Source organism: Eptesicus fuscus, chromosome 6, assembly GCF_027574615.1.
Source record: "Eptesicus fuscus isolate TK198812 chromosome 6, DD_ASM_mEF_20220401, whole genome shotgun sequence".
Taxonomy (NCBI): domain Eukaryota; kingdom Metazoa; phylum Chordata; class Mammalia; order Chiroptera; family Vespertilionidae; genus Eptesicus; species Eptesicus fuscus.
This window is the reverse complement of record NC_072478.1, coordinates 88025079-88052749: the sequence shown is the minus strand read 5'-3', so window position 1 is coordinate 88052749 and position 27671 is coordinate 88025079. Positions and strand designations below refer to the sequence as shown.

The window sequence follows — 27671 nt, the reverse complement described above, 5'->3', positions numbered from 1 at the left end:
GGGAGCCTGTCACCCCCATTTCCTCCTGCCCCAGTAATGCCAAGCACAGCTCCCCTCCAGGAGGCAGCAGGCTTCTAGGGTCAGGCCCATCTCTTTCTCAGGGGAAGTGGTGGTCCCTGGATGGTTCTCCCAGCTTGCTCCCTTTACTCCCTGTTCTATGGTGTGCTTGCAGACTTTAGCCTGCAGGGGGCACGTGAGCCTCCCAAGTTCTGCTCTCAGGGCTCACCCTAGGCCTTAAAGTCCTACAAATCCAGGGTTCAGTGATCAAAACTAGAAAACGCACTTGGGCACAGTACTGTTAAACTGCAGACTTCAGATCCCACCAGTTTCTCACTCATGATCTCCTGTACCATGATCGATTCCAGATCCCACATTGTATTTAGTTGTCACGACTCTTTAGTCTCCTCCAATCTGTGACAGGTCCCAGGGTTCCTTGTCTTGTCTTTCATAAGCTTGGGGTTATACTAGCCATTTATTTTGTAGAATGTCCCTCAATTTGGGTTTGTTGGATGTTTACCTATGCTTGGATTGGGGTTATGGGTTTGGGCAAGAACATCACAGGAGTGATGTCGCACCCTCCTTACTGCATCATGTCAGGTGTCTTATTGCTGTCAACCTTGATCATGTGGCTAAGTGGGTGTCTGTCAGCTTTCTCTGCATAAAGCAACGAATTTTCTCTCTGTAATTATTAAACACTTGTTTTTAGGAGAAACTTGGAGGCTGTGCAAATGCCCTGTTTCTCGTATGCTTTTGCTCACTAGCTTCGGTATCCATTGGTGACTCTCACTGCAGTGATTAGGTTAGCCGTAGTATTATCATGACAGTTTTGCATGTCCCTCATTTTTTCCATGGTCACTAATTGGAATTCTTATGTAAGGAAGAGTTGTTCCTTCTCCCCATTTACTTAATTATTCAGCTATATTTTCCTACCACTATGGACTCAAGGATATTAATTTTATTCTTTGGACTGTAATCCATTGTTATCATGATTTATTTTATGGTTCACATTGTTCCAGCTTGGCTACGAGAAGCTCTTTCAAGTTGTCTCCTATGCCCATTTGACTGGCCATTATTATTATTATTATTATTATTATTATTATTATTGGTATTATTTTTTGGCACTTCTTTACTTTCTGACACCATGAGGTGCTCCAAACCCATTCCCTGCCCCAGCCCTAGAATTAACCCCTTGTCCAAGGAGTCCTGTTCCTTTTTGTTGGAGAATGGTATTTAGGAACCAAGATAGGGGCCTTAGGTGTGCTCATTGCTACTGGAGTGTCACTGCTTTAGGCTCTCTCAGAGAACAGAGCTAGAAAGTATGTGTATGTGTACTAATGACATAGACATCTTTATTTTTGTATCTTTCTAAAAACATTTTAAAATAATTATTTTATAAAACATTTAAAAATATATAACTCTTACTTCCAGGCCAGAGGATTTGGGGTTGACGTGGGGATAGAGGAGGGGGAGAGCAGCTGGCAGTGCCTTAGAGATAGAGCTTGAGCAGGGAAAGACATGGATGTGGGAGGAGGACAGGGGAGGAGGACCTAGGAGCCCCTGTGGGTCAGGAAGGGGCAATAGTGATCTCAGTGGACTTTCCGAGGGGGTTTAGTCATGGCTGGGATGTGTAGCAGTGTCCCGGTGGATGGGAGGGTAGAGGTAGGGACACACGGGTAGGTGAGGGCCCTTAGATCGGTGAGAGTATGGTTATTTGAGGCTTTGCTAAAGGCCCCTCTGTGTTTCTCCCCAGGCTAGTGCAACAGCAAGTAAGACCCCAGAGGCGGGAGCCTTGGGTGCAGCTGAGAAGAAGGTGAAGATGCTGGAGCAGCAGCGCACAGAGGTAGGTGGCCTCCTGGGACCCGCAGGACAAAGGTCCTCCCTTGTCCCCTGGCTCTGGCTAGTCCTAGGTCACCATGGTGACCACTGAACCATCTGCCCATAGACTTGATGGACTTTTCTTAAATCTTCACCTGAGGATATGTTTTCATTGATTTTGAGAGAGAGAGAGAGGAAGGGAGAGAGAGAGAAAAACATCAATGTGAAAGAGAAACATGGACGGTTTGCCTCCTGTACGTGCCCCCACTGGGGATCAAACCTGCAACCGAGGCATGTGCCCTGACCAGGAATCGAACCAGCAACTTTTTGGTGTATGAGTTGACACTCCAACTAACTGAGCCACCCAGCCAGGGCTGTCCTGGAATCTTGTCTCTTGGTCAATCCCCTTGCCCACAAGGGTCACTCTGAGGAGGAAACATTTGGGCACAGCCTAAAATTGTTAGCAGGGGAGGGGTGATTTAGGAAGACTAAACCCTAAATGGTGGAAAGAGGTTGTGATAAGGTGGGTGAGTTTCAGCCTCAGGAATGGGGAGCCTGGGGTTCATCGGTCACCTTGGAACTGGTTTAGGATAGAGGGAGATCCCACGCCTTGTGGCACTGCTTCTAACCAGCTGAGAATCCCCAGATCGAGGCTATTTCCTTGTCTCATGCCTGTTCCCCCTCCATCTCCCACCCCCAGGTGGAGCCCAGTCCCCTTCGTTCTCTGAGCCCCTCCTCTCTGCGGAGCTCCGTCCTTCTCCTGGTGCTGGGCCTCTCTGCCTCCCTGGCCCAGCACACTGGGAAGGCAGCCTCCATTAGTCCTTTGCCTGTGTACATACTAATTTTAGTTTTCTGCTTGTATTGCCCTAAGGTATTTTTTCTGATTAGCAAAGTAATATAATGTTCATTATAAAAAGATTGAGAATCTCACCTCCTAGAGTAATAATTAACGGTTAGTAACAATTCATTACATATTCCTTGTTTTCATCTGTGTAACTCACTAATATATAATCTGGCTTTTAAAATAGCAGAAAAAATTGTACATATTGCATTACAAATTTATTTTTTCCTTTAAAATTAACTATAATTTTAAGGATGTCCATAGATATGTACATGTGTATATATGTATATACTGTATATTCATTTAATATATATGTATATATTTAATATGTATATTTCTTTCATTCTGAGTACTTTTTATTTTATGTTTCTGAAATTGGGATACCCTTTCCCATCATTTTATTTGTGATGTAGGGTTATTTTTGGTCCCGGAGGAATTGTTATATCGGGAATATGGCAAATAAGTAGTGTCACCTTAGAACCGAGGCAGCATATTAGGTTTTCTGAATAATTGCATGGCGCTCCGCTTCTGATTACCCTGTAATTTCTGTCACCCATCTTCTATGCCTAGGCTGGCCTCTAGATTGTTTTGTAATACAAACGTTGAAATGATCATGATAGACATATATTTTTATGATTCTTTTGGTTACTATTTTTAGAATAGAATTACTGGGTTAGAGAGAACAAGAACTTAAGAGTTTTTATACGTAGTCCCAAACTGCCCTCTAAATGGGTGTGTGTTTCATAATTCTACACCAACTGATACACTGTTTTTGTGTCTTGGTGTTAGTCTCGCTGTCCTGGCAAGGATAAAATGTGGCGATTGATAGAAGGACCCTCTTTGAAGAGCACTGAGTTTTATTGAGCAGCGAGAGGTTGAGGCAGTGTCTGTAGCCAGCGTTCGCACACTGAGCGCTCCTGGGGAAGCTGGTGTGCGTGGAGTTGGCTGTCTGTGGTCCTCTGCTTATCCCCTGCTAACCCCGCTCTCTCCCCACAGCTGCTTGAAGTGAACAAACAGTGGGACCAGCATTTCCGGTCCATGAAGCAGCAGTACGAGCAGAAGGTAGTGTGGGAGTTACGGGAAGTCAAGGCTGAGCCCAGGTTCTCGGCTGTTGTCAGCGCATCCCCTGCTGTCCTGCTCAGCACTGTTGTCGCTGGGGCAGCCACGTTCACGCACCCCCTCCCTCTGCCTCTGAACCCAGATCACTGAGCTGCGCCAGAAGCTGGCGGACCTGCAGAAGCAGGTGACTGACCTGGAAGCTGAGCGGGAGCAGAAGCAGCGTGACTTTGACCGCAAGCTTCTCCTGGCCAAGTCCAAGATTGAAATGGAGGAGGCAAGTGTGGCTGCTGGGCCCTGTGGGTTTGGCTCCGGGAGGCCTGCTTCTCCCTCCCGGTGGAGTAAACAAGCCAGGGCAGAGTCAGGAGACCTGGGGATTCTGGCTCCCGCTCTGGTGCAGAGGGCTGTGTGGCCATCGGCAGAAGCACTTTCCTTCCCCTTGCCCCAGTTTCCCATCTAAACATTGAGGAGATTGGATTAGCCATTGCTTTTTATATTTTCTAACAGAACTTTTTGTTCAATTAGCATCTATGGGCTAGGGCAGTGGTTGGCAAACTCATTTGTCAACAGAGCCAAATATCAACAGTACAACGATTGAAATTTCTTTTGAGAGCCACATTTTTTAAACTTAAACTTCTAACGCCACTTCTTCAAAATAGACTCGCCCAGGCCGTGGTATTTTGTGGAAGAGCCACATTCAAGGTGCCAAAGAGCTGAATGTGGCTCGAGAGCCGCAGTTTGCCGACCACGGGGCTAGGGAAGCACAGAATAGAAAAGAGAAAGAAGCAGGCCGGCTCTGGGGCACTCGATGGGGTGGGTGCTGTTGAGTGTTTGAGTTGTGATGGCTCTTGGTTGGGGACAAAGTTTCTCTATTCATTCATCTAGTCATTATTCAACAGACCATACACTTGGCACTGTGCTGGGCAGAGAGACTAAGTGCTGAACAGTCCAATCCCAGCTTTGAGGGGGAAGAGACGCTAAACAACTGATTACAGAAGCAAATAAGCTGAAGTGTGTTAAGTACTACACAGGACCAGTGACAGGGATCGCGGAGGGGGCAGGAGGAGGAACCAGATTTAGTCAGGGGGCCAGGAATCTGACCCCTGAAGAAGCAGCATCTGATCTGTCATCCGTGTGACTGATCCCAGCCAAGGCCTTCGGGGTCCTGTTACAACTGAAAGAGGCAAGGCCGCCTGCCCCACAGACTTCTGGGAGATTTTATTTATGTCATGATGCCTTCCCTTTCATGGGAATGGCCCAGGCTATTATTGTTTAGCTTCAAAATGGACATTTTCAACACAGTTTGCATTTCAGAGTTCCCTCTCATCAGCATAGGACACCCAGGGGCCTTGTCTGAGCTGTCAACTGCCTCCGTGACCACCCCTGCCCTTGAAGATGAGTATTAGGGAGGACACTGCCTATCTTTTCTCTTGAGTGCAGTCACATCTTGTGACTGTCAGCCTGTGACCCCTAGCTCTTTGGTCCCTTCCCCTGGCTCACATCCGTAGGTGGACAGGTCCCTGGATCTGACAGCACCTCCCTCTCAGCGGGGGAAGGTGGGATGTTTAGAGACAAAGCACAGCCCTGTAGATAAGGACACGTGGCGATAGAAGCCGTGCTAATCCTGGAGCCTCTTCAACAGGAGTCCAGCCCAGCTCCCACCAGTTCTGACCAAGGCTGCCCTCGGCAATCTCTGGCTGCCTGTCCCTATTTTAAACACTTTCTGTGACTTGCAAGGTGAGAGAGAGCACTGGAATTCAGATACCTGGGCTCTAGCCCCAGGTATCACTGTGTAGCCTGGGAGAAATCATCTCCCCTCTCTGCACAGTCATTTCCCATCATATAAAGGGGCTAGGACTTGATGCTCTCTAAGGGCCAATCCAGCTGTGGCCCTGCAGTGAAGGAGCCCTGATTGTTCCATAGTGGGTGTGGGAGCAGTGCTTCCCCCTGGAAGCCTTCCCTGATTTCTTCTCAGCTGTTGCACGCTCTCTTTTAACCTTACAGGACGGACTATTTCTCTGTGTAGGAACGCTTTCTGCCTTATGCTACTTTTATTTCTTTGAGTGTTTTCTCTCCTCTAGGTTCAGAGACTAAACAGCAGAAAGGTCTTTTAGAGATTCTTAGTGGTTTCTCACTTTCTGTGTCACAGAAGAACCCTGTGCAAATCTGGCAGAAACTATGGCTTTTCTCCCTAGAAAATTGCACAGACAAAATTTTACACTGTTTTGGGGCTCACAGACCTCCTGAGGTCCATGTGTGACTCATGTTAAGAGCTCCTTGCCCTGGCCAGTGTGACTCAGTGGTTAGAGCGTCAGCCTGTGCACCCTAGGGTCTTGGGTTCGATTTCTGGTCAAGGGTGAGTACCTGGGTTGCAGGTTTGATCCTCGCCCCCAGTCGGGACACATGCAGGAGGCAACCAATCTCTCACATCAATGTCTCTCTCTCTCCTCCTCCCTCCCTTTCCACTGTCTCTAAAAATCAATGGGAAAAAAATATATATCCTCAGGTGAGGATTAACAGAAAAACAAAAGAAACTCCTTACCGATGGTGAATAGGTAAGCTTAGACCAGAGAGGGTTGTGACAGTGCCCCAGGTCTCATCTGGTGGAGGAGCTGGTGTCAGAACCCAGCACCTTTCACTCAACCGAAGTGCCTCTTCTTTGAGGTCAGGACCTTTGGGCATTACTGCTCTGACCCAGGGTGCCCTGTGTGAGCACAGTGAGAGCTGCGGAGTGAGAGCAGGAGAGGAGGCATGCTGGAGAGGCGGGGCAGCAGTGCAGAGGCTCCAGCTTACCCGCCCTGTGCTCCCTGCAGACCGACAAGGAGCAGCTGTCAGCAGAGGCCAAGGAGCTGCGCCAGAAGGTCAAGTGTCTGCACGAACAGCTGAGCCCACTGACCCGGCAGCGGGATTACCAGGAAAAGGAGATCCAGCGGCTCAACAAGGTGGGCACCTTGGTCCTGGTCCCTCGGGCAAGCAGAGCTTCCCTAAGCCCAACTCCCACCAGTTCCCAACCCTCAGCTCAGGAGGGGCAAGTCTGGGTGAGGGCACCGGTGCTGAGGGCCCGGGTGCCGCCCGAGGTCCCCGCCTCTGCCTTTTCCTCCCCGCACGCAGAGGGGCCAGCCCTGGGACGAGCCTGTGCTTGCTCCCCTCCATGCCCTCGGACGTGCTGTGTCCTCACTCATGCCACCCTGCTCATTGTTCAGGTGCAGCGAGGCCTTCCGCAAATCTCCTTCCGGTCGCCCTGCTTTACGCACCTAGAGTCCCAGCAACTTCTTTCCCGCCCCTTCTCGCATTTTCTTCTGATTACTTATTTAACATTCTGTCTTCTCATGCAGTGGTGGGCGGTGCGCGTCTTCACAGGGACATATACCCCCAGTGTCTGGCACAAAGCACATGCCCAGGGAATACTCGCTGACGGGAGTGAGTGAGCACAGGTCCTGGGGGTTCCCACCCTTGCGAAGTGGGACCCAGGGAGACAGGGCGCCCGGGGTGGGCTAGGGAAAACAGAAACCCTCTCCCCTGAGTCAGGCGAGTGGCAGTGGCCGGGCCGGGTCTCTCTCCTCTCTGGGCCTCCACGTTGCCATCCGAACCATCCGGCCCTGCCCACCTTCCAGTGCAGGGTTAGAGGAATGCACTGCCCGCGGGAGCTGGTCTGGATCCTGTTGAAGAGGCTTCAGGATTAGCACGGCTTCTATCGCCACGTGTCCTTATCGACAGGGCTGTGCTTCCTCTCTGAAGGCCTGGAGTTGCTGAGTCTATGGGCCGGCTTTTCCCTTCTGTTGGCTTTGGTATTTGAAAAGCATTGATTATGATGAGTCTGGGTCCCTGGGACCTGATCTCAGAGAAAAGAAGGATGTGTCCCGACCTGGGGGACTTGGGGTTAAAATCCAGGCAGAATACTGTACATGGTGCTGCTCATAGGGATGGCCCAGGTAGGATCATGCCCCCCAGGTTTCCTTGGCATAGCTGGGGAAGGGGCTCAGGTGTGGATGATTGATGCCAGGCCCTCCCTGCCTCTGGACCTCCATCTTCTCACCTGAAAAATGGGGCAGAGGGAGTAGGAGAATGAAAGGGAGCCATAGCCTCCGCTCACAGCATCCCGAAATCGACTCTTGACTCAGCTTTGTTTCTGGGGGAGTCAAGCAGACCAAGTGGCAGACCCAGTCCAAGTTGGGGGAGGTTTCCTTGACCTCCGTGCCATCCAGGAAGGCACCTTGGGCAATGCTGCCACATGGCGGGCAGAGGCCCTGCTGTCCAAGGGGCTGAAGTTGAGGTGGGGATGAGGGTGGCCAGTCGTGAGAGGTGTTCCAAAGTTCTCACCTAACAGGTTAACAGGTTTGGAGGAGAAAACCAGTTACTAGAAACCTTTTAAGAGGTGAGCAAGTTGAAATTAAAATCCAGTCTAATCTAACTCCAGGAGAGTTGAGGGTGGAAGGGTTGGCTTAGTGGGAATGGCTTGTGGAAGCTGACAGATCTCAGGACAGGCCAGACTGAAGATTCTCTGAAGGACTTAATATTCCTTCTAGGTCTGGGTGCTGGGCTTGAGCCACACCTGCTCAGGAAAAGCGAAATTCTCCCTTATTCATGAAGTTTAGGCTGCTGGTTAATAGCACACACTGGATTTAAATCCCCACTTTGCCTCTTGCTGTGTGGCTTTGGACAAATCACTTCAGGTCTTGGAACCTCAGTTTTCACATCTGTAAAATGGGGATGATAGTCTTTTCTTCCTGGGACTGTGGAGAGGATTCAGTGAAATGATGTGTGCATAGTATTAACGAATAGGGTAGCATTTATTAAATAGTACTGGTGGTGGTGGTTATCATCATTATTGTCAGGAAGGGGGTCCCTAAGGATGACCCTGTCAGTGGAACCTGACTTTCAGGGCTTCTGCTGATGGACCCATCTTCTCTCTTGCTGGTCTCAGGCCCTAGAGGAAGCACTGAGCATCCAGGCCTCCCCATCGTCTCCACCAACAGCCTTTGGGAACCCAGAAGGAGCTGGGGGCCTCCTCAGAAAACAGGAGCTGATCACGCAGAATGAATTGCTAAAACAGCAGGTGAGCCTTGGGGGGAGGCCAGGTAGGAGGTGGTAGTGGGAGCTGGAGCCTCCTGAGCACCCAGGATGGGCTTGGCATCACATGGAAGCAGTAATTGGTAGTCCACTTTCTGCCTTTGGCCAGGACCCCGGCCTGGTTATGGGTTTATCCTTTCCAGCATTGTGTCCCTAACTAGTCATTGCTCTATGATTTAGCCATCCTTACCCCAACTGTGCCATATCTACCTAGTATTTTAAGAGTACATTTTAAATAAGTTACTTTCAATAAATGTAATTAAAAAGGAGCTTTATATCACTACTATAAATAGAAAAACCTGTTTGTTATTTTTCCATAAGTAAAAAGGTAACTGTAAGCAAGCAAAACAGTGTTATTAAACTTGAGCCGGATACTCTTGTCTGATGAAGATTCTGAACTTGAGTCCTCATTCCCTTCACTTAAGGGAAACTAACACATACCAGAAAGGCGTTAAAGACAGACTAGCATAAAACAGAGACTTTCTCCTCAAGGGACACAGGAGGCTTGAAAGGAGGTTGGAAAGGTCACGCTGTCCCCTGTGTTTCCATGGGATGCCATGCAGGTCCCAGCCTCTTCCCTGCCAGGCTTCTGGAAGCCGTGGGAGAGCTCTGTAAGCCTTCTACCCTCGGAAAGTCTTCCATCCACACTCTGGTCCCATAGCCTCCACCTCTGGGGCCAAAGCAGAATGATAGGATTGGACTGGCTGATGGCTGTCAACCTTTTTTAAAAAGTCATACATCCCTTATTTAAATGAACCCTGTGTTGAAGCCCAGAATATAAAATAGGGGGATCCACACCTGGCTCAGTGGTTGAGCGTTGACGACGAAGCAAGAGGTCACTGGTTGATTCCTGGTCAGGGCACATGCTCGGGTTGTGAGCTTAGTCTCCAGTAGGGGCATGCAAGAGGCAGCTGATAGATGATGTTTCTCATTCATTGATGTTTCTAGTTCTCTATCCTTCTTCCTTCCTCTCTCTCTAAAAAATCAATAAAAACATATTTTAAAAAATAGTGTATCTAAGACATAATAAATAAATAAACTAGGGGGATCCGGAACTACTTTGTTTGAAGATGGGGGTGGGGCTGGAGGTGTACCTATTCCCACTCCATGGGGGCTGTCGAGATGGGGTGACATCAGCTCTGATGACTCTCGGCAGCCAGCCCAGGCTTCCGGGCCTCAGCAGGTCTGAGCCTCCACTCAGGTGCACCTCCTCCCTCACCCCTTCCCTCTCTCCCCTCCTCACCCCTGCAGGTGAAGATCTTCGAGGAGGACTTCCAGAGAGAGCGCAGTGATCGGGAGCGCATGAATGAGGAGAAGGAAGAGCTGAAGAAGCAGGTAGAGAAACTGCAGGCCCAGGTCACCCTGTCAAACGCCCAGGTGAGAAGAGCTGGCCCGAGGAAGGGGCCGTTGGCCTGCCCTCGTGGGGACGGGGGCATGGATTGCAGGATCCCTGTGAGCCTGGATGTCAGGACACTCACTGCTTCTCCTTCCAGCTCTGCTATAAGTCTCTGTGGATTTCAGGGAGACATGCCCACCCCACCCCTAACCTCTAGCTCTGACTTTCCACAGTCAGTTTTGATGCCTTCAAAGAGCAAATTCGGGATTGGCCCAGAGCCCCCCATTGTCTCACAGAATGAACCTGAAAAATGTTAATATGGAAGCCTCCTGACTGGTGTTCAGACCTCCCACAGTGAGCAGGCCTTACCTGTAGCCACCGGCCTGGGCTGTGCTCTGCCCCACAGGGCCCTTCCCCAGGCTGGGCCAGGCAGGACAGCCCACGCTGCATCAGCCCATCAACCCTGGGGCTGCTGAAGCCCGGGTCCAGGCTTGGCCAGGCAGCACCTGGGCCAACAGTCTTCTCTCCCTCCTTTCTTCTCTCAGCTAAAAGCATTCAAAGATGAAGAAAAGGCGAAAGAAGCCCTCAAACAGCAGAAGAGGAAAGCAAAGGTGAGGGGGCTCAAGGAGGAAGCAGCATTTACTTCACTGACCTTCCTCAGAGAGCTACAGTCTGCTGGGAGAGGCAGTGTTTGCTCAGGTGCCCAACTAACTAATGAGTAATGCAGCAGAGCACTTAGAACAGTACTTGGGACGGAGTAAGTACTCAGGTCACATGAGCTGTCATCACTGTTGCTATTCCATGCCGTGTCCCAGCCTTCAGAGAGCTAACATTCTAGAGGATGAGAGATGAGATGGTGTCACTGGGGATGGCCCTGCAGCCTGTCTCAGGCCAGAGCCAGACATCAGCCTTTCTTGCAGGCCTCGGCAGAGCGCTACCACGTGGAGCCCCGCCCGGAGCACCTCTGCGGGGCCTACCCCTATGCCTATCCGCCCATGCCAGCTATGATGCCACATCACGGCTATGAGGATTGGTCCCAGATCCGCTACCCCCCGCCCCCCATGGCTATGGAGCACCCGCCCCCACTCCCCAGCTCCCGCCTCTACCATATGGTGAGTCTGTGCCCCTCCTTCACCCCAGGACCCACAGGGCCACCCCAGACACTTTCCAGAGGGCAAAGTCAAGTGGGGGTGTCAGAAACTCCACTCTTGGCTCCTTCCTAACAGCACTGTGGTGTGCGGGCGGATGTCCAGGGCCCGGCTCTGGCCTGCTATCCCAGGGGCAGGACTCCAGCCCAGGGCCACTGATATAGGACAGAAAAGGCTGAGAAAGAGGGCTGGGTAGCAAGGAGGACTCCCTCCAACCAACCAGGCCAGGGTATCAGAGTGTGGGTTTGGCTTTGTCTTCTGACTTCCACATGTGGTCAGGCACCACAGATCCTCACCATGCATTCTCCCCTCCCCTTTTTCTCCTCTTTTTTCAGTTTCCTTTTCTCTCCTCTCTCTCTCTCTCTCTCTCTCTCTCTCTCTCTCTCTCTCTCTCTCTCTCTCTCTCTCTCCTCTCTCTCTGCTGTCTTCTCTTTTCCTTGCTTGTCATTGTTTCTCCAAAGAGCTGCTGTCACCTGTCCCATCCTCTGCAGTCCCTCTGCCACAGCCCCCTCAGGCAGCCCCACTCTCACTGGACAGGGACAGCAGCCTCCTTTCCGGCCTCTCTTTCAGCTTCTCTCCCTATGACCATTCTCTCTCCCTGTGACCCTTCTTTACTGGAGTATAACGTGGGGCTTAAGAGGTTGACTCTGGGTTATAGAGATCTGGGTTCTAATAAACATTTGGCCACTTTTCTAGATGGATGACCTTTGAAAAGTTACTTAACCCCACTGAGCCTCAGTTCCCTTATCTGTAAAATGGGGATGGCAACCTAGATTGTTGTAAGAATTCCATTACAGTCGACCCTCCATATCCACCGGTTCCACATCCATGGGTTCAATCAATCGTGGATTGAAAATATCCGGAAAAAATGTTACGTTGTTGCTGACATGTACCATGTAGTTAGGCCGACAATGGTTGATTTTACTGAACGAGACCTTTTTTAAAATCATTATTCCCTAAACAATACAGTATAACAGCTACTTACCTGACATTCATGTTGTATTATGTGCTATAAGTAATCCAGAGATGATTTAAAGTATATGGGAGGATGAGTGTAGGTTATATACAAATACTACAACATTTCATACAAGTGACTTGAGTATCCTTGGATTTTGGTATCCCTGGGGTAGGGGGTGATCCTGGAACCAATCCCCTGAGGATACTGAGGGAGAGCTGTATACTTGATTACTGTGTGTTTAGTACTGTTTAGTGCTGCTCTTATAATTTCCAAGTGTGGTGGTTGATGACTAAGCACCAGTTTTGTTGCAGCCAGAATACACCTGGCGGCCACCCTATGGAGGGATGCGCAATCAGACCTCCCAAGTGATGGACTCGCCTGCAGCTAGGCCTGCAGAACCAGGTAAGCGTGATCCCCCCCGTACAGAGGGGTTTGGGAAGGGTCTCAGCTGTGCAGAAACCGGGGGGCTCTGCTGGGAGGGAGTGGGCCCCTTCACGAAGGGGTGCGAGCCGAGGCTGTTGGCAGCTTGGAGGGAGTGAGGTTGGAGGAGCTAGTGGTTGGGAGGAGGGATTGGGCTGCTCAGTCATTTTCTCATGTTCCCCAGAGGCGGCCAAATGGGCGGGGCTGTCCCCTCTTCCGGAACTGCCCCACTTCTGGGATCGAGCGAGGCTGACTAGGCTCCAACACTTCCTAGAACTGGGACTTTGGGCAGGTTTTTAAAACCTCTGTGGGCCCCAGCTCCCTCCTCCATAAAGGGATAGTCATCTGCCTGCTTCATAGGGCTGAACTGTATTGAAAGATGAATGTAGCTAAGGTTCTTCGCCCAGGGCCTGGCGCACGGTAACACTGAATAACTCGAGCTGTTACTTTCACTGTTACTGTATTGGTTTCTACAGGACTTTGAAACCTACTGTACCACCTCATCTTTAAGTCCTCAACGTTTTTGTTTATTTAGACTCTGCAAAAAATGACCGCAAGGGGCCTCAGTGAGACCAGATTACTTCACTTGGCTTCACCTTCGTCCTGCAGAGCCAGCTGACCTCAGATTTCTGAAAAACTAGAGGCCACGTGCTCTGTGTGGCCAGAGTCTGAGCCAGACAGGAAGCTGAGAGGGGCCACCCGCCTGTGCCCTGGCCCCAACCTGAACTGTTTGCAGATTGGGGAGGCTCTACCCAGAAGGCTTCCGTCTGCGCCCTTCCTTTGGCGCAACTGGAAAAAAACTCACTGTCCTGCCACCGCGTGGAGAGAGGACCTGCCATCCTTGTGGAATCCGCCGGGGGACGTCAGTCACAAGAGTGGGGTGCAGCTGAGGCCCCTTTCTTTCAGAACTCCCCCAGAAGTGGTTCCAGCCTCTCTGGGGACCACGTTCAATTCATGTGTGTGTTTAATTTTGCTTCAAGCTCTGTAGTAGCAGGACCTAGACCACGCCCACCCCTCCCCCTCCGTGAGGAGCTGCGGGAAGAGTAGGTTTGCCTCCGGGAGCCAAGAGAACGAGGGTTGTTCTGCTGCGGGGCCCTCCACCTCCACCCAAGCAGCCTTGCTCGCGCCACTGCAGCCCGGATGAAGGCCATGCCGGCCACATATGCTGAGGGGCCCAAGCCCGAAGCCACCAGGCCCTCGGCCCCGCCCCTGGAGGCCTGCGGTGCTGGAGGCCCGGACTGGGGTGGCTGTCTGTCCCTGGGCAGCTCTTTGCACGAATCTTGGACATAAACCCAAGTGGAAGTTTCTGTAACTGGTGTTTTTATGTCGCGGCTAATGTTCCATCCCAGTCCGTCAGAATGCTGCTTCCCTGGTCCCTGTCCTCTGTGCCCCCCACGCCCCCCCGCCCCCCCCCCCCAGTCTCCCGAGAGCATCACTGTTGCTCTTGGCTGATGTCCCTGGGGTCCTGCTCAGAGCCTCCGTGAGAGCGGGGCATCCAGGAGCAGTGGGAGGAGCCTGGGCTGGGAGTCAGGTGACCTGGTCTACATTCCAGTCCCACACCGCTCATCAGGAGACCTTGGGCAAGGCCTGGGTCTTCTGTGAGCCTCATTTTCCTCTCCCGTCAAATAGAACACCTCACCTCAGCCCTTGGAGAATCGTGGGAGGGAATGAGAATAGATGTTTCATAAACTCCAAATGCTGAGTGAGAGAAGCAGAGTGGGCCTAGGTAGAAACCAAAAAGCAAGGGCCCGAAGCACTCCATGTCTTTTCTCTTTCTCATACCCTCCCCCCTCCCTGCCCCCCCTTGTCCCCTGGAGCAGCCCCATGGAGGAAGCACCACAGTAGGCTCAGCTGCTGCAGAAAGGCCTTTACTGGGCAGATGGGGGTGAGTCTATGCCAATGGGCCAGGGTGAGGGGTGAGAGCACATCCTCCGAAGTAGCAGGGGTGGCATCCCTGCCTGGGGGTCTCAGCCTGAATGCACTAAAGGCTGGCCCTTCAGACAGGCTCAGGGGAGGTCCGCCCACTAGGGCTTCGGGCCCCTCCTTCATAGAGACGCCACTCCTGACACGGGGAATGTGGCCCTTACTCTCACGTCTGCCTTGGCTGCTCAGGGAGCACTGTGGGGTGGGGTGAGGGGCTTGGGAGGGCCCTTCAGGAAGGAGAGAGACCGTACAGAGGAGAGGCGGGAGGGTGGACAGTGTGGTAGACCCAGAAACTTCTGGGCACTGCAGTGGTGGTACTTGGAGGCGGGGGAGATGCTGGCCCCAAAGCTGAGGTCCAGGGAGAGCAGAATAATTGCGTCTAGAGCTGGTTTCTTCTTTGGGCTCGGCTCAAAGTGAGTTGTTATCACTGGGGCAGAGAACTGGAGAGAAAGGGTGTTATTCTCTAGCATTCTCCACAGCACACAGCCATGGGCACATACTGGTACACATTCCTGGGTATTCGTCCAGGTAGACACATGTGGCTGCACACTCATGTGCATTCACACATGATCTCACACCTGTGGGCATGTGGGCAAACACCCAGTACAGACACATTGTATGCGCACTGGGGCCTTGTATAGTAGGAAGGGTCTGGTAGGAGTGGTGTGGCTGGAGATATGGATTCCTTCCTGAACAGAGTCCCTCCCCGGCCCCGCGTGGTGGATGTGGGGTGGGCAGGCCTGTTACTTCCCCCTGACCCCCAGGGCTGCCTGCTGCCTCATGTAGGCCAGGATGTCCATCTTGACGTTGCTGACCGTGGTCCGGTGGTACCAGCGCATGATGGGTTTACCGTCCGGCCCCACCAGGAACTTCTCAAAGTTCCAGCGGACGTCGTGGACCTTCATGGGTTCCCAGAAGAGGCGGTTAGGCGAGCCCAGGAGCTCCGAGGTGGGAGGGCAGGAGTTCTGGAACAGGGATGAATAATGTTAACCCTGCTGGGGGGGGCGGGGAGGGGAGGGCTCCCACCTCCCGGTGCGGGGGGGGGGGGGGGGGGGACGCGCGAACCGCCTGCCGCTGAGGAAGGAGCACCAGTTTGGGAGACTGGATCTCAGAACCATGGTTGGCTCTAGTGGATTGTGAGACCCTTAACTTGTCCCTTCTGGGGCCCTGCCTGGGCCTTATTGTAAAATGGGCTGATGAGATCTAGGGTGTGCAAAGCCCTCTAGTGGAACGATAGTTGGATGCCCAGAAATTCCCCCAGAGCCGGGCAGGGCAGGGCAGGGCAGCACGGCCTTGTCTCTGTAGGGGCTGGAGCCGAGCAGCCCCGCCCAGAGCCGCATCGCCGGGCAGAGCCGCTCCGCAGAGGCGGCTGCACACTCACCTTCAGGAACGTGTAGACCTTCTGCTCTTTCTCCCCGTTCACATCTCCTTTCTCAAAGAGTTGGAAATTGGGGACGAAGCCCCCACCCGGTCGTACATGCCTATGAGAAATGTTCTTAGGTGGGTCCCAAGGAGATGGATGGGCACAAGGCTCAGAGATGAGAGGAAGGGACAGAACAGGGCAGGGGGTGCTGGGAACCTGGGTTTTATTCCCTAGTGGGCAGTGGGAGCCAATGAATATTGACTGGGCAAAGGCATAATGTGGGTCTGCAGTCTTCTCTTTCCATTCTGGTACCTTCTCAGTAACCCCTGCCCCCCACATGCACCCTCCCATCCGTCATGCACTCACAACCAGTCCTCCCTGTCCCTGTTCCTCCCCTGTCCCTGCTTCCCCTCATTCCATTAAGTGGGGTTCCTGGAGAGGAGAGGAGTTCTTCGGGGCTGATAAATGTCCATCATGAGTGGGAGCCAGTGCAAGAGACGCCTGGCGCCCGGGCTGGGGCGCAGCTGGCTGTGCTGGAGGGGCTTTCTGGACGCCGCGTGAGCACTCACTTGAGGGTGGGTAGGATCTCCGAGTTCTCTCCTGGCTCCTGTTTTCCAAATTGGTTGCAGGGGAAGCCCAGAATGACCAGACCAAATGGTTGCAGCTCCTCCTGTAGTGCATTCAGTTCTGGGCCAGGGGGAGAGAGCAGAGGCCAGGTAGCCTGGTGAGGTGCCCTGCCTCATCGCACCACCACCTGCTTGCCCGTGGTACAGCTTAAATCACAGAGGCCTGGCAGTGGGGGCTTGCCCAGGATCGCTCTGCGAATGTGTCAGTGCTGGGCATCAAGTCCCACCCTCCTGACTCGGCTGGATGGGTTGCAGGTTTGGGGGAAAAGCAAGTAACACCCTTTCTCAAATCAGTACTCAGTCACTGGCCCACTGCCAAGTTCCTTCGGGATTGAGTCTCCTGGAACAAGAACTCGCCATCCCTGGGGGAAGGCAGAGGACCTCCCTGGGGTGAGGTGGGGCCCTCACAGCCCTCCTATACTCTGGGAAGCAGGGACCCAAGGGAGGCCCTGGCGCAGCTCCCTCTGCCCGTGGCCTGTACAAGGCCATGCCCAGCCCTACTCCTGCATAAACGCACGGCTCTATTCCGAGGCCTGACAGAAGCATTCTAAACAGAGCATCCCTGCCCACTTTGCAGCCCAGTCGCCATCACTGCACTCGCAGGAATTTCCCATAATTGCCAGGCAGGACATTCAGACTGCCCTGCTTCCTCCCAGCCCCTCCCAGGCCCTCCCAGCCAACGGTGCTCAGCCCCAGAGCATTTTCCTGCCGGCGCTGTCAGTCCTGTGCCTGCAGAGTTGCCCGGCTAAAGGAGATGAGTGGGGACACTAGAGTTCCCAGAATGTGGGTGAAACACCTCAAGCCACTGCCTGCCTTCCAGATAGGGGCCAGGAGAAGTACTAAGGGCGATGGGGCTGAGGCAGATGAGAAATTCTCAGCAAGACAACGCTACCTCTGTCCAGGGAAAGCACACTTCAGGCACAAACGCAATCTCCTCCATCCCACTGCTTTTAGGGCAGTTGTGCTCAGGGATGAAGGATTGCAGGGAGTCTTCTAGAACATGTCCAAGGCAAGCAGATCTCAGATTTAGGTAATCATCTTCACAAGACCGTGGCACAGAGAACTGGGATGCACGGTTTGGAATCTCATGATCACTGTCCCCCTCCCCCCTCGAAACATTCCCAGCTGGCAGCAACGGCCCCGGACAAAGCAGAGGGCTCTTACCGACGTACTGGCCCGTCAGGCCTCAGTAGCTGGCCACGTTGACAAAGAGGACGTATTTGCCGGCATACTGCTTGAAGGGGATGTACTCCTCCCCGTTGAGGGTGAGGGCTCCGTACTCGAAGATGGTGCCGCTCACACCAGCATGGCAGTCCGTCTGGAACGAGACCAGCGCCAGGGCGTGGTGAGAGCTGGGAAGGAACTGGGGCGTCTCCACTTTCAAGACCATGAAAGACCCCAAGACCACTCCAGGCTCTGGAACTAGACTGGCACCGAGGCCTCCTAATTCCTTGCACGAGGAAATGATTGTGGAAGCACTTAGTATGCTGGTGAGTGCCATGGTAACCGGGAGGTAGCTTACTGTCATCAGTACTGCACAGCACACGTGGATCCGTAAAGATTTACCAGCCCTGAGGGACACTACGCTGATACTGGCGGTCTCGTTACTGGATGGGCTGATGGAGACTGGGTGGGCGGCTGGTGCAAGAATCCAGGCAAGAGATGATGAGGCTGAACTAAACCACATTGTAAAGGCAGAACTGAGCAGGAAGAAGGAAGGGGCAGGCTGGAGAGAGGTGATTCAGAGGTTCCAGACCTGGGGGACTGGACAGCTGAGGCTGTGGTTGTAGAATAGGGACCCAGGAGGAGGAGCCAGGGATGGGGAAAGGCCACGTGAGGATGAAGGGTAACGAACAGCGCCTCGCGTATATCAGATGTCCCTATGAGTGAGCCGTTGCGATGACGAGCCTTGTGCCATCCTCTCTGCCCAACCTCTGCTCCACAGTCAACCTCCAAGACAAGTAGGAACAGGGTGCAATGGGCTGCAAGTCAGGGGACCTGGATTCCATGTCTAGCTCTGCCACTAACTCGCTGTGTGGTCCTGGACTGGCCCTTTCTCTTCTCTGGACCTCAGCTTCCTCGTTTATAAAAATGAGAATCTTGAACTGGATCAGCTGTTCTCAATCACGATGGCTGGACAGCATGCTGTCAGTGGGAATGCTGCTAACGAGCACGAGGTTGCATTCACTCCATCGCCCCTCCCTCAGCTCTGGCCCAGCTTACAAAAATCTGGGTCTGTTCTCGAAAGGATGTCATGGCATCAGTAACACAACCAGCAGGTGCGCTGGTCGTGATGGGAAAGGAGAGAGCTTGCCACTATTGTATCGGGCCCTGACTGCCAATGAGAAGTGGAAAGACAAGCAAAGTAGCGTTACAGACCCGGGCAGACAGACACAGGTGAATGGAGTTGGAGAAGCAAGTCCACACCCTCTCTTCCCATCAGTCCCGGAAGACTTGCTGTTGAGGTGAGGTACCTGGGCCCAAGTGGGTGAAGGGAGCCCTCTGGGCTGGCAGGGCGTGGCTCCAGGAGGGTGAAGGAAAGCCACCCCTGTCTTGAAGAGGCCACAGGTCTGCTGAGCAGGTGAGGCTGGGTCCCGCCATTCCCTGGCAGCGGCAAGCTCTCTTGGCTTCCGTGCAAATTCCCTGCTTTACATGAGTCTAATAGTCCATGCCCATGACTTGTTGGGTGCTGAAGGCAGGCCTTAGACCTAAGCTCGATATTTCTCCAGCCGCCGGGCCTTCATGGCCCCATCTGGGATCAGTTCCACCACAAACAACTGAGGGCACAGCAAACACACCCCAGGGTGCACGAGGTCTAGCAGCCAGGAGGCAAGGCCTCCCAGCACGCCTCTCCACCTCCTCCACTCTGCCCTGATCGAAGACAAACTGGGGAATGGAGAGAACAAAAGCCAAAAGGTTGTCCAAATAATGAAAGCCTGTAAACAACAGGAGGATCCACTTCTGGGCACAGTTTCGGGGTGGGGGTGGGGCGAGGGGAATCTCCTCTCATCAGGTTTCAGTCTTTGCTGGCTCACTCTCTGAGCCTCCCCAAATGGCTGTGAGACTCTGGTGGCAGGTCAAAAAGTCTTGAAAGCCTCTCTTGGAAAGAAACCCCCACATCCAGGGGTAGTGATTATTCTGCCTGCAGCCAGGGTAGAGGGCCCCGCTGTTCCCACATTATTGTGAAGCGGCCCTTGATGTTCCCCAGCCACTGTGCAGGTGATGCACTGGCAGGGTGTCTCCAGGAGGAAGGACCAGTGACAGAGCTTCCTCGCTTTCTACTGGGGCCAGTGAGGTCAGCGCTCAGGGTTCAGACCAATGCGGCTCAGAGTGGCCAGGGTCGGGGAAGCCATGGCTTGCACTCACCACTGGGCACTACAACCCAGTTCTTACATAAGCCTCTTTACCCCCTCTGAGCCTATGGGATCCCAGAGCCCTCACCTTAAACAGGGGAGGCCAGAGAAGACGGAAGGAAGGGCAGTGAGAATGCCTCAATCTTCCCAGTTGGACAAGACAGGAGAGTTCTGATGGCTTGAGAGTGGGAGGTGCATAGGGACTCAGACGGCTGCGCTTGCGTCTTTCTCCTCTCCTATCTTACCACTCCCATCAATGGGATGCTGTGAAGGGAGAACTGGACTGAGGGCAGGAGACCTGAGCTCTGGGCCTGGCCGTGCCTCTGACTCTGTAACTACTGCTCTCCCCTCTCCTTATTGTGAGATGGGGTCAGATTCAGGGCTGTCACAAGGGCCCTTCAGCTCCATCCGTCTGTGGTTCCATGATTCTCTCTGCCTGATTTAGTCACCTAGAAACCAGCGGTTACTAGGATCCTGTGCACGTCAGCAGCTGTTTCTCTCTACAGCTTCTGCACGGTCCTTTTGCAGAGCAAGGACAGGAGTCTGGGCAGCCCTGAGCTGGACTGGAGAGGGGACACAGCAAGGAAAGGAGGATCCCCTTTGTTCTCTAGCCCCTCCCTTTGAGTGGGAGGAGAAAACATCTCTCTGGGGCAGTCACCTTTGGTCCAGCCCATTCTGCCCCCTGCCTGACCTCTTGGCCCTGGGGTGAGGGTAATGTAAACGTTTGAGCCCTAGAACCAGGGTGATGACATCGCAACTATCTGCTGACCAGGGAAGAAAGATGGCCATGCCCAAACTGTTATTAGCCAGCAAGTCTAGCTGGAAGCAGCTGATATGATCAGACCTACCCTAAGACTTTTCTTGGCCATATCCATCCTGTTCTCTCTAAGTCCATCTATTCCTCCCCAGAGTTCTACAGAGAACACACAGCTATGATGAAGGAACCCTGTGCTTGGAATGGGCTTCCTGAGCAGTGGATAGAATTTTGGAAACAGAATCATAGACTCGTTGAGATCTTAGAAGAAAGACCCGGAAGATTTTAGGAACACAGAGGCTCAAAGCTTCTCTTGAGCTTGCACAAGCCTGGTGTATGTGTGTTGGGAGGTTGGAGACGGGAATCTCTCTCTATGCCTGGCTTCTGCCTCCCTACCCCGGGAAGAGGAGAAATCTCCAGGGACCACCTTGGCATATGAATCCAAGGAGATAGGCATGCTAGGTCGTCCTGGCCTCAGCACCCCCACTCTAGCGAAGGGTCACACGGCCGGCTGGGGATACACTGGGGCTCAGGAGACTTCGGCCTCCCCCATTGAGCTGGCAGTGCCCAGCCTGCTCCAACTACCAGGTGTGCTCAGGCCAATATGGGCAGTGGGTGGTGGGTGGAGGCTGCCCCAGGGCAAGAAACCCTCCTGAGAACAGCATGTGGATTTTGCAGCTTCTCCAAGCGTCATCCCTTCTGAAATCATCAGCTTCATTTTGCCACTGCCCTCCCCACCCCACCCCACACTCACCCCACACTCACCTCCTGCAGATGGAGGAGCAGGTCCTAAGGAGTAGGGACCTAGTCAGGGACCTGCGAGTTGTGCCCTGCCAGTCCAGAGCTCCTTCTGTCACAGATCTCTGCCTCTTCTATCAATGCCCCGAATCCACGTGCCTCTCTACCTGCGTTTATTTTTGGACTAGAGGAGCCCCCAAGGCAATTCTTCAAAACAGGGGACCGCCCAGCTGCAATTCTCCCCCCTTCCTCCTGGCTTGTCAGTCTCCCGGGGAACCTCCACGGCCAACCAGTTGCCAAGTCTCTAGGCCTGTTCTGTGAGCGCACCCCCTTCAGGCCTGTCTGGAGGGGAGCAGCTAGGGGCCAGAGGTGGCATGGATGTAGCAAGGCGACCCCAGGTAGCCATGGGGGAGAACTCGCGAACTTGGGGAGAGGGACTTCCCTCCCCTATTCACTGCGCACCCGGGGCACCCAGGCTTCCAACATAGAACTGCGAGGAGAGGAGAAGGAGGGTCTGGGTGTGGGGGTCCCTGCGCAGGAGAGGGAAGCAACTGGAGTTAAAGGCGTCCCTCTCCCCTAGGTGTCGCCCTTCTGGAGGGGAGCCCGGGGGAGAGGGGGTGCCTCGCCACCGCGAGATGGACACCTGGGGGCTGTGCGCGTTCCCCGGCCCCCCACCTCGGAGGCTCACTCACCTTCGACTTCTCCTGCCCCCGGCTCGGCACGAGGCCGGCCAGGAGCAGGGAGAAAAGGCAGGATGCCCGGAGCAGCCGGGCCATGGCGCGCGGAGGGTGCGTCTCGGACTGGCCTGAGGCGCTGATCCCGGGCCACCTTCCGTCTGAGGTGGCCAGTGCGCTCAGCCACCTTTCAAGCCCTCAGCGATGACCAATCCGCGACCGGCCCCGAGTCCCTGCAGCCAATCGCAGGGCGGCTGGCATTTCAGGGGCGGGCACGATTTCCCCGCTTCTCCCCCTCCCCAGGCTCGGGGCGACAGTGACGTAAGCAAGTCTGGACCGAGAGGTGGGAGCCAGGTCCTTGTGACCCTGAGAGGCGCCCCCCCTTCTTTTGGCTCTAAAGTGCGGGAGGAGGCAGGCACCATGCCCGCCAGCACAGCCAGGGAGAGGGCTTTAGATAGCCCGGAAGGACTGATGGAAGGCTCAATGTTGGGAAGGCTCAATCCTAGTCTAGAGCATTTCTTACTCCTAGGCTTTAAAATACCCCATGGCGTTCCCTCTTTCCTCCCTGTCCATTCGGTTGTCGAGGATTGAAAATGTCAACAAGATCTGGAGTTAGACGTCAGGGAACATTTATTCTGTATAGGTTTAATGTTTAGAAGCAAACTGTGGTTGTCCTGGGTGGAACACTGGGATACCTCAGCTGCTTTGAGAGCAGGAAATTCGTTTGCTCCCTGTGCAGTCTTGAACAACTTGCTTTTCCTCTCAGGGCCTCGGTTTTCCCATCTGTGTAATGGGATTGGTTGATGATCTCTAAGGCCCTGCTGGTTCTGGCTAGATGGCTTGCTTCTAAAGTAAGCGACAGATCAGGAGTCCCTCCAGAGTAGGGACCATAATCAATACCTGGCACAGGGCCTAGAACACAACAGGTGCTTAATATTTGCTGCATTACTCGATCAATGAATTCGTTTCTCTGCTTGGAGATACGGATGCTCAGGTCAGGCAGCTCTAGGTCTGGGCTGTCTAAGTATGATTCTGTCCACAGATAGGGAAATGCGTTGAGATCAGTGCTTTGCAAACCTGTCTGCCTACCTGGGAAGCTTGTAATACAGATCCCCAGGCCCCACTTCCGAATCACTGCGTTAGAATCTCAGGGGCAGAAGCTGAGAATCTACACCAGACAGGTTCCAAAGGTGATTCTGAGGCAGGTGATTCTCCGTCTTCTGATGGAGAAGTACCTTGGGATACCATGTTTTTACTATGATTTAAGATATTAGGTTCCTGTGGGAACTTGGAAGGTCTGTCTCAAGTCCCACATTCTCTGTGTATCTCCAGCCACTGCCTGTTGAAAAGAAGGGAACCTTGAATGCCAGGAAGTCTTGAAATGAGTTAAAGCACCAAGAACAGTGGCTGAAACAGAGTATGTGCTCAATAAATGAGATTTACTAAACCACCTCATTTCATCGAAGCCTGGAGATGGGGAACCATTTACCCAACTTCCCATAGCACATAGGTGGTGGAGAGGAGACCAGAATCCAGGGTTCTAGGCTCCAATCTCAAGCTCTCTTCACTTTGTTCTGTTGTCTTTTGTTGGTCATACTAGTATACACCCAAAGATACAAACACCTGTACACATATCAGTTGGTCAGAAATTCATTGTTCATTAGCATCAGCAGGCATCTAGTGATCCTCAAAATGTGTGCCTAGCATCATGTCCACACCATGAGAGATGTCAGAGAGTTTTCTTGAAGTTATAATCCCACCCCTCAAAGTGTGAGCCAATAGAGCAAGGAGTACGATGATGCAAGTGGCACCTAGGATGGGGCAGGGTGAGCACCTAGGATGGGGCAGGGTGAGCACCTAGGATGGGGCAGGGTGAGCACCTAGGATGGGGCAGGGTGAGCACCTAGGATGGGGCAGGGTGAGCACCTAGGATGGGGCAGGGTGAGCACCTAGGATGGGGCTACTGGCACCTAGGATGGGGCAGGGTGAGCACCTAGGATGTGGCAGGGTGAGCACCTAGGATGGGGCAGGGTGAGCACCTAGGATGTGGCAGGGTGAGCACCTAGGATGGGGCAGGGTGAGCACCTAGGATGGGGCAGGGTGAGCACCTAGGGTGGGGCAGGGTGAGCACCTAGGATGGGGCAGGGTGAGCACCTAGGATGGGGCAGGTTGAGCACCTAGGATGGGGCAGGGTGAGCACCTAGGATGGGGCAGGGTGAGCACCTAGGATGGGGCAGGGTGAGCACCTAGGATGGGGCAGGGTGAGCACCTAGGATGGGGCAGGTTGAGCACCTAGGATGGGGCAGGTTGAGCATCTCGGGTCATGGAAGTGCAGAGCTGGCACCCGAGAGTGAGCACCTCTCTAGATTCTGCACCCTCTGTGCCTGACTTGCCTCACCCTAGTCCCAGCCCTGCTGTTCCTTTTCTTTTGGGGGAAAGAGAAGGCCGCAGAGGCCCTGCAGTTCCAAGGGCTTAAGGAAGGCCTGTGCTGTACCAGATTCAGGCGTCCTGATTTCATGGGCAGTGGGGTGAGAGGTCGGGGAGCATGGCCGGGGCCTTCAGGCTATAGAATACTTTCAATGGAGGTCTGAGCCTTAGTACAAAGAGCATGAAGATGAAAAGGAAAACAGTACTGTCCAGTCTTCAACCACCAGCTTTTGAAGCGCATTTTGGTGACTTGTTCCCAGAAACCCCATGTTTTGAAAGATGTTATTCTCCAGGCTGTTTGCTCTTACCCTCAGGTTAAAGTCCAAATTCCGTAGCGCTTCAATATCCTCAAAGTCCAGCCACCTCCTCGTCTTTGCCACACTCCTCCTGTTCTCTCTAGCCCAGCTGTGCTGGACTTTAGTCGATTCTTCCCACACGCCGTTCTCTCTCACCCCATGTTTTGTCTATGCCCCTGGTCGGCAAACTGCGGCTCGCGAGCCACATGCAGCTCTTTGGCCCTTTGAGTGTGGCTCTTCCACAAAATACCACGGCCTGGGCGAGTCTATTTTGAAGAAGTGGTGTTAGAAGAAGTTTAAGTTTAAAAAAATTGGCTCTCCAAAGAAATTTCAATTGTTGTACTGTTGATATTTGGCTCTGTTGACTAATGAGTTTGGCGACCACTGGTCTATGCTGTTTCTCTGCCTGGAGCACTCCATGGTCTCTCTTTAACTGCTTCTCTCCTACCGTTTTTCAGGTCTCAACTTCAATGTTATTTCTTAAGAAAAGAGTTTTGTCCAGTACCCCTTACAGTTTCTAGAACATTGGGCACTTTCTACATCAACCCTTTGTGGTACTTCATCATCATTTCTTGTTTGTCTATCTTCTACACTGAATCATAAGGTCCACAAAAGCTTCATTCCCAGCACTTTGCCCAGGGGTTAATACATAGTAGATGCTCAATAAAAATCTATTAAGTACATAAAACACTATTTGGCATAAAGAATAAGCAGAGCTTTAGCTCAACACATGCTAACAAGTTTGAGCCCTTAAAACTGGTCTGATTCCAGCTGCTAGCAAGACTCAAGCCATGGGAGTTGTGCTGACTGAGCTTGTCAAAGGAGGATAGATGACTTGCATTGAAGATCGGGAAAGGAAGCGTGGAAACAGATGCTGTAGATAAATCATAAGGCAGTTTTGCTTTCAACCTGAGGAAGTGCTCTGCTACATCGACATGTGGGCACCTAGTACCTCTTCACCCTCTTTTTTTTTGAGACATATACAGGGAGCTCACTACCTACCCAGAATCTTTGCTTGCTGGTGAATGGGGACTGCAGATGACTTAGAACGAGGTTTAAAAAACAGTGCTGATAGACCTGGCCCAGTGGTTAAGTCGATTGGAGTGTCATCCTCTGCACCAAAAAGTTGTGGGTTCAATCCCGTCAGGGTGCATACAGAAGGCAACTGATCAATGTTTCTCTCTCACATATGGATCTCTCTCCCTCTCTCTCTCCCTCTCTCCCTCTCTCCCTCTCTCCCCCCTCTCTTCCCCCCTTTTCTCTCTCTCCCTATTTATCTCCCTCTTTTCTCCTCTCTTTACACATATCCTTGGGTGAGGATTAAAAAAAGCAATGCTGATGCTCTGTGTCTTCGAGGAAGATAGAACACGAGTTAATAAACAATAGGCTGTAAAAGCCAAGAGTGGAAGCCAGCCCTGCCATTGCTGAGTAAGCACTGAACTCAGTGACGGGGTCAGCCAGCCCAACTAATGGGTCCGCGTGGAGGCAGCAGCCAGGAGGCCCAGCCCCCGTCTCTTCAGTGCCAACTTCAAATAGTGGCCCTGTTTGACCGACCAGACAGGATTGCAGAACCCAGGTAGGGCCAGATGCTGCTTTTCTGAATTAGTGGCAGACCCTGTCTCAGAGCGGCCAGGAGAGAGGGAGTCTGTCAGGAGGAGAGGTGGCTAGAGCCTTTGCTTTGGAAACCAGTGCCTTCCAAACTCTGAGTCCGTTTCCTCATCTATGGAATGAGGAGCTGGACAAGTCGATCCCAAGAGCCACGCTTTTGTATAATAAGAGTAATGGCCAGCATTCACCCAACATCCTATATGAACCCGGTGCTGCCTTAGATTTGTTCACTTTTTGAAAAGTCGGTGCAACCTCATGAAGTAGTTAACATTATTATGCCAATTTTACAGATGAGGAAAGAAATACATAGAGAAGTTGAATACATTTGCTTAAGGTCATGCAGTTGGTAGGTGGCAGAACCAGGATCCTGACCCGGATGTCTTGTCTCCAGAGCACTTGTCATTAATCTCTAGGCCTGTGACATCAGCATAGCAGCCACTAGAGGGGTGTGGCTAATGAGCACTTGGAATGTCTACATCGAGATGTGCAATCACTGTAAAATACAGTCTGGATTTTGAAGACTTAGTAGGAAAAAAAGGAATGTAAACATACCTCAATAAATCTATCATTACATGTTGAAATGTTAACATTTTATATATTGGGCTAAGAAAAATGTTTTTCTTGAAATTAATTTACTTGTTTCTTTTAAATTTTAAAATGTGACTGCTAGAAAATTTAAAATTAAATATGCAACTGATCTTACATTTCTACTGGACAGTGCTGGTTTAAGCTACATAGGGTGTCCCAAAAAGTAGGTACACACTTGGAATAACTATAAAGGCAGTGTTTATTAAAATACATGTTGTTTTCCAAAATTGAGCTATGAGCTGTTAAAGTGTGTGTACGCTTTTTGGGACACCCTATTCGTAAAAGACTGGTGTAGGATTATGTCTCTGTGAAGTCCAGGCTTATCTCCTTTCTGAGGTCCCCCAAGCCCACCTCCAGGTTCAGTGACCCTAGGAGGACTCGCAGAACTCAGCATGTGATCGCAGCGAAAGGATACAAAGCAAAATCAGCAAAGGGAAAAGGTGCAAGGGACAAAGTCTGGAGGGAACCAGGCACAAGCTTCCAGGAGTCCTCTCCCAGCTGAGTTACACAAGACGAGCTTAATTCCTCTTACAACAAACCGTGACAACATGTGTAAAGCGTTGTCCCAGGAAAGCTCATTAGAGACTCAATACCCAGGGCTTCTTTTGGGGCTAGCCACGTAGGCATCCCCTGCCGCGCATGTAATTCCAGACTCCCAGGAGGAAATCAGGTGTTCA

The 27671-nt window shown here is 52.4% G+C and overlaps 2 protein-coding genes across 11 annotated transcripts in view; one reads left to right on the top strand and one right to left on the bottom strand.

Annotated features, from left to right (window-relative positions):
- Window positions 1-13956, top strand: part of TNIP1 (TNFAIP3 interacting protein 1) — a 49528-nt gene extending 35572 nt beyond the window's left edge. For 5 of the 10 annotated variants that reach the window (XM_054718051.1, XM_054718045.1, XM_028161595.2 and 2 more), the window contains 10 exons: window positions 1751-1840; window positions 3653-3718; window positions 3858-3989; window positions 6526-6654; window positions 8637-8768; window positions 10034-10159; window positions 10664-10729; window positions 11039-11230; window positions 12536-12626; window positions 13180-13956. In XM_054718051.1, the coding sequence (XP_054574026.1) occupies window positions 1751-1840; window positions 3653-3718; window positions 3858-3989; window positions 6526-6654; window positions 8637-8768; window positions 10034-10159; window positions 10664-10729; window positions 11039-11230; window positions 12536-12626; window positions 13180-13214 (1059 nt within the window). In that variant the 3' untranslated portion in view covers window positions 13215-13956. Of the gene's footprint in view, window positions 1-1750; window positions 1841-3652; window positions 3719-3857; window positions 3990-6525; window positions 6655-8636; window positions 8769-10033; window positions 10160-10663; window positions 10730-11038; window positions 11231-12535; window positions 12627-13120 lie in introns of all 10 variants that reach the window. The other 5 variants (XM_054718048.1, XM_054718047.1, XM_054718049.1 and 2 more) reach the window with 5 other exon arrangements.
- A 548-nt stretch (window positions 13957-14504) lies between these two features.
- Window positions 14505-22224, bottom strand: GPX3 (glutathione peroxidase 3). The gene is made up of 5 exons (XM_008152224.3): window positions 22094-22224; window positions 17721-17874; window positions 16500-16617; window positions 15949-16048; window positions 14505-15532 (listed from the first exon to the last, which is right to left on the bottom strand). The coding sequence occupies exons 1-5, from the start codon at window positions 22175-22177 to the stop codon at window positions 15311-15313; spliced, it is 678 nt and encodes a 225-aa protein (XP_008150446.2). The 5' UTR covers window positions 22178-22224; the 3' UTR covers window positions 14505-15310.
- Window positions 22225-27671: the final 5447 nt, after the last annotated feature.